The sequence below is a fragment of the Hevea brasiliensis genome, chromosome 18 (genome assembly GCF_030052815.1).
Source record: "Hevea brasiliensis isolate MT/VB/25A 57/8 chromosome 18, ASM3005281v1, whole genome shotgun sequence".
Lineage (NCBI taxonomy): Eukaryota > Viridiplantae > Streptophyta > Magnoliopsida > Malpighiales > Euphorbiaceae > Hevea > Hevea brasiliensis.
Genome location: NC_079510.1, coordinates 42,429,956 through 42,442,201, shown reverse-complemented (window position 1 = coordinate 42,442,201; position 12,246 = coordinate 42,429,956). Strand labels below are relative to the sequence as shown.

Here is a 12,246-nt window from a genome sequence, read left to right as displayed (position 1 = left end):
ATATAAATTTATTGAATATATAAATAAAAATAAGGGTCCAATAATTAAAATAAATTAAACTTTCTTTTAACTAAATAAACATATATCTATAACAATATTTAGATAATTTTTTTTGTACAGTATTTATTTAATTTTATTAAAAATTTTGAAATTTATTTAAAATAAATTTTAATTAAAATTCATTTAAAATAAATACCATTATTTAGTATGACACAGTTTAAAATATAAAATTTAAAAATTTAATTGAATTCTGTATCATTCATATTTTGTATAATTTTAAAATTAAAATTTATCTATCTTTATTTTTTAAATTATTCTGAAGAGTAAAATTTAAAAAATTATAGTGTTTTACAAAATTTAAAAAATCTTATATCTAATAAATTTGTAATTATTACTTATATAAATCAATTAATAATATAATAATAAATAAAAAATAAACTCACATGTCTAATAAAAATTTAAAGATGATATTAATATTAAACAGTTATTTTTCTTTAAAAATTCAAATCACTTTTAATTTTTATTAATTAATTAATTATACTTATTAGTGTAATAAATAATATTAATCACATTAGTGATTAAAATTTCAAAGTGAATAATTTTAACATGATCGCATATAAAGTAAATAAATGTCTGATTAAGAAGAAATTTTTTTGATAAGTGCATTTTAATTTAAAAAAAAATATTATTATGCAAGTTTTGTTTCCATCAAATTTTTATAACTAATTTTTAGATTTTTTTTTTCTCAGACCAAACACACAAAATATGAAATTCAATAAAATTTCACAAAATTTTGTGAAATGAAATTGAACCAAACAAGCTCTTCAACAATATTCTACTGTAAAAGATTTGGATGAGTCCTGTACATCATAGCGATAGCGCAACGTATTAACCAAATGATCTTTCTTTGTAACAAAATTGAAGGGAATAACCTCCTGTGAAACTCATTTGCTGAAGATTTTTTTTTTGCACTTTTTACGTGTCCAACAGCTGCAGGAAGAAGCTTCTTGCCAATGTTCTCGATTAATTTTTCATCAGGAAATTCTCCGCATTCAGATACCGGATGCTTATGAGGTGATTCTGTATTCTTCTTTTAACTTTTAATCATTGTGAAGATGGCGCTTTCTCTTCCGGCACCTATTGATGTACCAAGTGGCATGCTTTTGTAGGCCCATGCCAATCATCACCTTCAGACTTGTAAGCATTACATAGATCATGGCAGATAAGAGGAGGATCCAAAGGAACCTCCATGGGAGAGGACTGTAGAAAAGGTGAGCTGAATATACTGGAGTCAGCACTCGGATAACCTGAAACCCAGCAGATTAATATATGGGAAAATTATATTTATAATCTAAAATCTTCAATCTCAAGCCAACAAATTGATGGAGCACAATCAAGAAAACTATTTTGGATTCTCTCGTTAATAAGCAAACAGCTAGCACATTGTAAAATTTTCCTAATAAATAAATCTAATTGGTTAATTAAATCTCCAGCTAGAGGATCTGGTGAAAAACCATTAACTTTGCCCACATGACATGTAGCAAAATTGTTCTATTAAACAGATGACTTTCCTTCAGACATAAATCACAGAGAACCTTAAGAAAACTACTCATGTTCTCCTTATCAAAAGGACATCAAGAACATTGGTGCTTCGAATCACATTGACTCCTGTTTATACAAACATTGCAAGGGCCTAAATCAGCAGCCACCAAGTATAAAAGAATTAACAAGAATTACCACACAAGCTGGTGCTAGAGGAACAAAAGTGAGATTTTTTTTCTCGTCCTCCATTTGAGTATTCAAAGTCTGCAAAAAATATAATTTACCCAACCAAAAAGGTCTGCTTCAATATATATTTAAAGGAAAAAAAAAATCATAAACAAGGTTCAGGTCTCCTCAATATGAATGCAGCATTCAGAGAAGAGCAAAAACTAAAATGGATTTATGCAAGGATAATATTCTAACGAGGGAAGGGTTAGGGCAAAATAGACATACCTGGTTGCAAAGCTCTTCAAGAAATTCAGAGTATGCAATGGGCTTTATGTCATTGAATTTGGCAAGGAATGAATGCTTTATGATGTCAATTAACATCTCACAGATGAAAACCATCAACGCATTCTACAAAGTTCAAATGAAAGACATACAAGCAAGCAAGGGAAATAAGTGAGGATGAAATATCTCATAAATTCTTCCCTTTAAAGCATAAAGTGCACAACAGCTTTCCCATTAACTTACAAAAAGAAAACTCTCAAACCAAGGACCCTCAGCCTCCAAAATATTTTGAGCTAAGACAAATACGAGAAATGCTGAAATGTGGAATCTCTCTACTGAATCTGGTGAAAAGAAATGGCATAAAGAAATATATGAGACATCATAAACCACATAATTGTACCACAAGAAATGCATGAAATTTAAATGTAATAGCTGCATCTCGAAGACCTTTTAACCATAATAACAACAATTTAAATCCAAGAACAAGAAAGAAACACGATTAGAAAAAAGAAAATGATACAGCAGGGGATTACTAAGTTATAATTTGCAAACGTGATACTTAAGCACATCAATAATCAAGGATGAAGAATCTAGTAATATGATTATGAATTCAAATGCTGGTCCAAAAAACTTCCAGAGCCAACAAAACTGAGAATGCACAGCACCAAAAATCTTCTAAATTTTTAATAGCAGAAGTTATGCAGATATATCAGTTTTTACATTGATGTTAATAGAGTTAATTCACAGTTGATACGCCTAAAAGTGCACTAGGTAAAGGCTAAACACAGAACAGCGAACTGCCGAAAGTGTGGTGGATCAAAATTTAAGGATAAATGTATTTAGGATAGTCATTGCATACTTTATTTAAAAATGTTATGAAATAGCTAACTTGACAGGTACAGAACACTTCCTCTAAAGAAGAAATATACCAACAATAATAACCCAGCCCAGTATCAAGCCAATACATCCTCATTCCCATGCATTTAAAATATATACTTAAATTTGTAACAAAAGCCACTATTCAATAAATACATGAAAACAGACAGCTTCAATCATCATTTAAATGACCGTAGATGAGAGGAACAATTGCACAAACTTACCAGAATACACCAGACTGTGAATATTATCCTTACTGAAACGTTTAAAGACATTGCTTTTTATCTCAGCAAAGTTATTGGATACCAGCAAAGCCAGCAAGGCATTATTATGAGCAACAATACAAGTTGATAAAGTGATTGCCTGAGCTAATAAAGTGAAAGAATGAAGAAGTAAGAATTGTCAAGGAACCAAATGGAGAGATAACACATCAACAACACTAATAAATGAAAAAAAAAATCCAGATTAAGGATATTTGAAAAGGCCATAGCTAAAGCCTGATCAGATATAAATCTCCAAACCCAGAATGTTGTGTTTTCTTCTGAACAACTAGCAAGCCATTCCGCAGAGTTAAATAGAGTCTGCAACACATCTCCACCAAAACTTTGAAATAGTTTATCAAATATCTGCATAAGGATGCAAATAAGTTTCTATAAATTTCAGCCAGAAAATCAAAATCCAGTTATCCAACAATTTCATTTAGTGGGTAGCTTTTGAGCAATCGATTTCATACAATGGTCTTTGAAATCATAAATGTCAAGTTATGGAAGAAGCATCTCCAATTCTCCATGCTAACAGGCAAAAGATATGAAAAGTGTCCTAATGAAAAAGTATGAAGATCATCTTGAACCAAAACAAGCGTGTGGTCAAGAGTAGAATACAAATTAAAAACCAGAACTTACGAAGTGAGAAATAGGTGTTCAAACAAATAGCTCTATGCTTCATTGCTTCAAAATTGTCTTATATTCACTATTGATTAAATTCCCACTATAACAAGAAAGCTTTGAATCTTTGAAAGTGCCAAATAGAACATAATACACTGTGTGTGTATGTGTGATGATAACAAAAATGACCACCCCATATGAATTAAACTTTATTAATTAATAAATGTGAGCTGCATTAAAAATTCATAGAAGGACATAATACATCCATTTGTTTTAAATTATAGGGCAACTATTTCCGCAAGTGATTCTGTCATTAGTTGGGTTTATTCCTCTTAAGAAAATAGGCCGAACCTATGACCTAACTCACCCCCAAAAACTAACTCAAGGCGAAGAGATTTGTCTGAGTCTTATATTTAGCACGAACATCTTATCTCAAACCAATGGGAGACAACACACTCCCTCATCCCAGGCATGAACATTTGGAGCGTGAAATTTGCAAGCAACACATCTGCGGGTAGTCCAACATTAAAGTAAGGTAAACTTTGATAACATATTAAGTTTTTAAAAAGAAAGTAGAAAAGGGAGAGAAAAAGAGAGAATTGGAATAAACCTCAAAGGATTACGTTTTCATTTACTTGTACTTGGCATAATAAATAAGAGTCCATATTTACAATGGAAGATACAAAATATATTGCATTCCTTAAATCACTCCTTAATATAAGCATTAATTAAGCTAATCAATCACATAATTTTTTCATAAGCATGTCTCATAAATTAAAGTAAAATCTCATCAATTCCAACACTCCCTCTTATTAGATTTTTGCTGAAGTTATGGATCCATCATCAAGAATGAGAATTTGGGAGAAAAATAGCTTTGAGACTCAAACCCTATGCTAAAATGAAGAAGAATGAGAATATTCGGAGAAAAATAGCTAAGACTCAGACCCTAGGCTTTGATGAAGAAGAAGAAGAGAGTAGGGACTTCAACCCCAAACTCTCAAATCATGAAGAAAGAGAAGAAGAGGAAGATGAATAGTTTGGGACTAAAACCCATAGCTTTAGAACTCAAACCCTGAAGAAGGAAAATAGTTTTTGATACTGAAACCCATTGCCTTGTGAAGAAAGAGGTCAATAAGAAAGTAGAAATCCTACAATTTTTTGTAGGCTCTGATACCATCTTAAGAAAATAGGCCAGACCTAATTCACTCCCAAAAGCTCACTCAAGGAAAAGAGATTTGCCTAAGTCTTATATATAGCATAATTACCTTTTCTCAAACCAATGAAAGACAAAACACCCCCTCACGTCCAGGTATGAACATCTGGAGCAAACACGTCTACGAGTGGTCCAACATTGAAGCAAGGTAAGCTCTGATACCATGTTGAGTTTTTAGAAAGAAAAAAGAAAAGGGAGAGAGAGGGAGAGAATTGGAATGAACTTTAAAGGATTACAGTTTCATTTTCTTGTACTTAGCATAATACATAAGAGTTCATATTTATAATGGAAGATACAAGATGTATGGCATTTTTTAAATCACTTCTTAATACAAACACTAATTCACTTCTTAATACAAACACTAATTAAGCTAATCAATCACATGATTTTCTCATAAGCATATACCATAAATTAAAGTAAAATCTCATCAATTCCAACAATTCCTTACCTCCAAAACATTGTAAACCACGTAGAGTTTGATTGTTCCTTGACCGCGAATCATGTGATATATTAAGCTGATATCTGAGGTGAAAATTTTAAAGAAAACAAGACTATCAGTACTTTGCATCCAACTCCTCTAAACATGTTACAATTCTATCTTGGTAATGATAGTCATAAATTTGGACACAAACAAAATAATATCCTGAGCATGTATATTGCAGTATATCCCTACTATACCTGTGCACTCCAAAAGTGCAACACCTGAAGCCAACACAAGAAAGCAGCCAACATCAGAGAGCTCTGCTGCAGAAGGCTTCTTGAACTGCCTGCCACAAACATGGTTAGGTTATTTTGTAATTATTACAAGTTACCATATCTTTACAATGCAAAAAGAACAAGAAGCACGAACACCCAAGACAAGTAATTGTGGTAAGCTACAATATGCTCAAAGCATGGAGAAAAGTAGCATACACTAACCAGCTAATCTTCCAATCAACATCCCTTAACTTCCGTTAGCAAGGAAGCATGCATTTGCATTATGAATCTATTACTAACCTTCTACTTAGAAGCCTCCAAAGGGTCATCAGCATCCTTGTTGGCATGATAGTTAACAGAGATAGAAATGAATCCAAGCATACGAAGAAGCCAACATCTATGAGCTGCAAAATTACTTTTGCATTAATCAAGCATGATAGTGCAAGGGAATTTATCATCACCAAAACAAACTGGAAATGCAGACACATGGAGAACCATTGCATAATGCTCACTTTTTATTGTAGTAAAAAAGGAAAGCTGAGACTACCAGTTCACATCTCCATGGCAAGCGAAAGATAGTATCATACACCCTCTCCCTTTCCTTCTCACTACCGAGAGTTGTTGTGCTCCTCAATGAATTTCCTCTATACATTTCATCCACAAAGTACTTCACTGGCGAGATCTCAACTGCAAAGAGAACTGACAGCAAATGTAGCACCAAAAATAAAGTTAAAGCGTGAAGATGCAAACAAGCAAGGATGTTTGATAGCATGCCAAACAAGGAAACAAAGAATAAATGATCTATCATCAAGAATAAAAGGAACCAATAATCTATGAGAAAAAAGAACTTGCATGATTAAAACAGAATAGCACAATTTACACAGATTTTTTTGGTTGATAAAATATAAAGAGAAATATTAACTCTGTTGATATTAGCTCATCAACAACCCAAAAAACTTGAAATCCACCCATCATAGCAGTGAGCTCAAATTCAAGTTGAACAACCCAAAAAACTTTAAATTCCATCCATCAGGCTCAAATCAATAAACCTCCTTCAATTCACAATTTCTTCATTAGAAATCACCAGTTATCAAAGTGCCAGTCTTCCATTTTCTGGATTCTGAAAAATAAGCATAGTCACATAAAAATTCAATTTACACTTTGTTCCCCCTAGAAATGTATTCCCTTGTATAAAGATAATGAGAGTTAATAATCTCATCCAAAGGTTTCATGAGCTTCTAATAGCAAAGAGAAGAGAACTGAATTTCCAGAGTAACAACTTCATGAAAAATGATGCTCCTGCTGTTTCGAAGTTTCACCCTAAAGAGACCATAGGAAGTAGGTTTCTGATATGTTTCTAAACTAGATGATTTGATATTATCACATTTGGCAACAACCTTGTAGCCATTTAAATGATGAAACGTTGAATCCAATTACACAACGCAGCTCTACAAATGCACCTCCTTACTTCTCAAATCGATATTAACAATTGCAGAGTTCATATCCTCAATCTTATACTGATATGTGAGGATGAAAAAAAGCTAGCAGCCCCCATTTCAGTTTCAAAGGAATTTAATAGAACCATTATGAATGACGTTTTATTGGCATCTCCGGGATGAAGTTTAAATATAAATTAGAAAAGAAGCATCTTTACGCTCATTAGAATACAATAATTTTAATTTCATTAGAAGACAACTAATCAGGCACAAGGATTCCCAAAATTGTAGTTCCAGATCGTGTATAACTGCATAACGATATCCAAAAGAACAATAAACAGTAAACACCTGAAATTTAAAACATGCCATGATAGGCAAACACAAATGGGAGAAACAGAGAGGGCAATGCACAAGGATTTTTGAAACTTACAATTAGGATCCTCCGCCATAAGCCGCTTCCAATCCAATGACTCCGCCGGCTCCAACTTCGCACTCGGAACAGCACTCCCATTGGGCTCATTCCTCCACAGCTTCTCTGCCGAACTTACCTCCACTCCGCTATCCACTGTCCCATTCTCCTCCACCCGCGAAGACGACACCATCTCCTCTTCTCCTCCTCCGCCATTACTCACATTCCTCTGTCTCAACTCACTACCACTGATACTAAGCACGCTCTGGCACTCCGCAACCTCCGCCACATCAATCACTGTATACACAACACTCTCACCTCCAACAACACTGCTGCTTCTGTTCTCCAAAAACACATTTCCGTTCTGGATAGCGGAATTGGAATCAATGAAGCGTGACTCGGTGATCGGATCTTCGGGGACCACGGAGTAGGATTCGGCCGGTTTCTTTTTTCTGTGTTTCTTCTTCTTCCGATTCGGCTTCTCCGGAGAAGCGGAAACTTTCTCGATCGGACCCGTATTCGATTGGTAGAGCAGGAATTGGCCTTCTTCGACGGAGCTGCTTTCGCTTAAAATCTCGAAGGAGAGCTTTCGACCTGAGGATCTCAACGCCATGGCTATGGAGACACAGAAGATCCGAAGCGTTAGATTAGAGATTCCGTATTTACAGAACTTTACAAAAAAATTGTGGCGGGTTATGAGCTGAGGTGTGACTGGATTTTGTTTTCTCATTTCTTGTTGTCTAATGGTAATTAGTGTTTATTTTATTTTATTTTTTTATTTAAAATAAATTATAATTTCATACAATTTAATAAAATAAAAATAAAAATTTTTCAATTTATTCAGCAATAAAAATTTCTAATTAAATTATTAAAAAAAATAAAAAATAATTAATTATAAATCAAAAAGTGCCATCCAGTGCTTATGTGTCGATCATTAAAATTAACCGCATGGGAGTAAGTGCCGTCGTTATGGAAACATTTTACCTCGGTGCCCAGAAGTTAGAATAAAGAGCGAGAAAACAGAAACCTTTTTTTATATGGAAAATAAGACGATCATTCACGAAAAATTACACAGCCGTCCTCTCATAGAAGAGAGAGGATGTGAGGTGGGGGATTTGAAGTCCACCCAGCTACAGAGTTTACCTATTCTTGCATGATTAGCAATCCAATTAGCGTATGCGTTTGCTGCTTTCGGAGGAAAAGCAAACTGAACCTGCGAATAGCACACAAGCAAATTCATAACATTATAAATAATAGCCTATAACAAATGAAAAGTGCAATTAGTTAAAGGTACAAAACCATATACATTTAAACATATTCCATGCAAATAAGTATTTATAGACAATTTGGAAGGATTATTGATTTCTTTTATCAAGAGATTTTAAATATTTAAGTACGAGTAATAATTTTTTATTAATAGAGCACGACATTGTGATCCTTACTCTTCAATTAATGTTTAATAATTTAATTTTTTTGTACTCGTAGAGGAAATAAATTTTCAAAAAGGTAATATTGTATAAGGTTTATTTGATTATCTAAAATAAAAAATAATTAATTATTATAAAAATTATTTTACTTTACTCAAATCATTTCTAAGTGGAAGGTTTTAATTATTTATATTTGTATTTTTTTTCTCTTCTAAGAATATTATGTTATTAATGAATTGTTACTGAGTTACCTATTGATAATAAAATATAATATTATTTATAATGTCAGGCTAAAAGTGAAATTAATTTATACTATAACATTTAAAGTTTAAAAAAGAGTCCTCAAATTATTATTTTATAAAATAACTTAATCCTTCAAAAATTATAGAAATTTAAAATGCTAATATATATATATATATTGCTAGAATTCATCAATCCATTAATTTTGAGTTATTCTAATATGAATGAATTGATGAATTTTAGCCAAAAAAAATCATTTAAAATTATTGATGAATTCATTTCAATATTTTTCATTTGAAAATTTGAAGTGAAATAATTTGTTATAGGCGTAAGTTTAAAATAATTGAAGATTTGAATTTTTGTTTTAAATAAAAAATTGTAAATTTTTGGATAAAATATTAAATTTAAATATAAATATTTTATTATTTGAAATTCACATTTAACTAAATGGAGCCTGAAATTTACTTATTCTAAACATGCTCTAAAATTCCGATGACCTACATGTAAGGTAACAATTTTTTTTTTTAAGATAAGATTCATTAAGAAGCCTAAGTAGCTAAACAAGAGGTAACAAAATTGAATTCCGTCAAAATATTACAATAAAAGGAATCATTACACAGGCATTGTCGTTAAATTATGCGCTGCTTAATTTCTAATCCTATTGACATGAATGAAATTACAACTTTCAAAAGAAGAAGCAATAGAGATAATATCTCCAACAAAACCTTGGATTTAAGATGACACGCAGCACCCTTGGATGGCTAGAATAACAGGGAGACAATCGCCCTTTATCACAAATCTTTGGAAGTCCTTGTACCGAGCCTTTGTGATTGCTTCCCTGCATGCCAATGCTTCAAGCACGATAAGATCCTTCATTCCAATAAGTCGTTTGCAACTCCATCCACAAGGCAAACCAGCAAAGTTTCTAGTAAGAGCAGTTATCGATCCCCTGTTGTTAGCATTATCTACGGTTCCATCAAAGTTAACCTTAAATCATTCCTTCATGAGGTGGAAACCGATTACTAGGTTGCTGATGGGAGGCCATTTGCAACAAAGAGGACGTATCTTGTAAAGAACAAAATTCTTGAAAATTGGCAAGCGTGGTCGAGATCACTTGTTGGGGATGAAGAGCGTGATTTTCTGAACACTAAATGATTCCGGCTTTTCCAAATTTTCCACAAAACGAAAACCATCAGCACTTCATTGTTTGAATCACCGCTGCGTTTCTGAAGGAAAGCAAGAATCTCCACCCAACATTCCATAGCCGATGATTTGAGCGAACATGGCTAACACCTGCCAAGCTCTTTGTTTTATTCAACACATAAGGGTCTGTTTGGATAAGGTGAGGGAAAGGTAAGTAATCAAATGGTAAGAAAGGGTAAGGAAGGGGAAAGAAGGGGAAAGGCAAGGAGAGTTACAATAAAAAAAATTCTCATTTGGAAATAAGTAAATTAATGGAAAAGTAAGGAGATGTAATGTATATTATTTATGTTTGGAAAGAGGTAAAAGAGGGGTAAATTTAAGAGGTGTAGAAATAGAAATATTCATAACTATCCTCTCTCCCTCCTTATAACCTAATTTGGGGTATTAAAAAAATTGAGATTTGAGGGGTAATGGAGAGTAAGGCTTGTCCTTACTTACCCTTACCCTCTATTAACTCAACTTTTCCTAAACAGAGGTAACCAATCCTTACTTTTATTTACCCCTCCCGTACCCTCATCCAAATAATAAATCCAAACCATTCGACTTTTGGAGTTTTAATCCAAATATTTCAATTTTAAATCAAATGATCGGATTTTAAATTTTTTGTTAAATTTTATCCAATTTTAAAATTAGGATTAGGGGGAGTGTGTCCACTGCTTATGTGGGGTCCAGTGTGGCTTTTTTTATCATAAATGGTTGAAATTAGTTTACACATAGGATTAGTTAACAATAACCATAGTTAGAATGGGTGAGTTAGCTTAACCAAACTTTTGTTGATAGAAAATTTATTTACTAATCCCCAAATCATGTGTGCATAAAGAAAATGTGAAATCCCTAAATCCCCAACCTTGTTTCTTTGATGAACGAGAGAGAGAGAGAGAGAGAGAGAGAGAGAGAGAGAGAGAGAGAGAGAGAGAGGATTGAACCAAAGAAATTGTAAGATCACAACCAAAGAAATCCCTAAATTAAAACTTTTCTCCACCAAATGATAGTTGTTTAACGCCATTGTTGACTTCTTCTGCTGACATTAGCATTAGAGAACTTGTGTGTGTGTTTCATGCGAAAGGATTGAACGACGATGGCTGCCAACAGTGGTACTTGGTCGAGTGGTGCTACTAGGTCAACTGGTACTATTGCTCGAGTGTATTGCCTTGTGCACAATGAGGTTGCCGCACTGCTCACCTCTTTCACCCACAAGAACGTAGGAAGAAGGTTCTTCTGTTGTCCTCTAAGGAAGGTAAATATGTATTATTTTTATAGTTGATAATGATTTTATTAGGAGTATGTTAATGGGTTTGTGGTTTTACAGGCCAATAATCGTGATTTCTTCATTTGTTATGATGATGAACTTGTACCTGGTTCTAGAGAAAGGTGTGTCTTTGATGTTATATTTGTCAAAATGGAAAGGTTGCAAGCTGTAATTTCAAGTAAGGAGCAAAATGAGGTAGAGTTAGAAGGAAACTTGAAAGTTGCCTAGGCAAAGTTGGTGAAGAAAAAGGATAAAGTGAGGAGGCTAATGGATGACTGTTCACTGCTGCATTCAAAATTGCAGAAAATGCACAAAAAAATAGAGAATGAGGCTGTTATATGTGGCTTCAATGCTTGTAATGTTTTTTATTGTTAGCAATGTCATGAAAGAGAAAGTTAGCAACAAGTTTTATCTTGTTTAAGCTATTGTGTAATGAAAACAATATTTATAGGTAATGAAAACTGTTATTTTATAATGAAAACTATGTTTATGGTAAATTTCTATATATGCAGTGTGTTTGTGACAAATTTACCATTAGAAGAGTAAACCATAGCATGCAAAGGTATATATTAACCAAGTGATGAAAATGTATTCATATGGTTCTTGCCAAATTGTGCTAAT

At 32.9% G+C, this 12,246-nt stretch overlaps 1 protein-coding gene across 1 annotated transcript; it reads right to left on the bottom strand.

Moving 5' to 3' along the window:
• Window positions 1-766: 766 nt before the first annotated feature.
• On the bottom strand, window positions 767-8,254 carry LOC110665853 (protein POLLEN DEFECTIVE IN GUIDANCE 1). Its single transcript, XM_058140787.1, has 11 exons — window positions 7,528-8,254; window positions 6,209-6,360; window positions 5,962-6,065; window positions 5,644-5,732; window positions 5,414-5,487; window positions 3,344-3,494; window positions 3,093-3,260; window positions 2,236-2,333; window positions 1,996-2,118; window positions 1,738-1,806; window positions 767-1,307 (listed from the first exon to the last, which is right to left on the bottom strand). Exons 1-11 carry the CDS (start codon window positions 8,234-8,236, stop codon window positions 1,101-1,103), a joined length of 1,944 nt encoding a protein of 647 aa, XP_057996770.1. The 5' UTR covers window positions 8,237-8,254; the 3' UTR covers window positions 767-1,100.
• Between the last annotated feature and the right edge of the window lie 3,992 nt (window positions 8,255-12,246).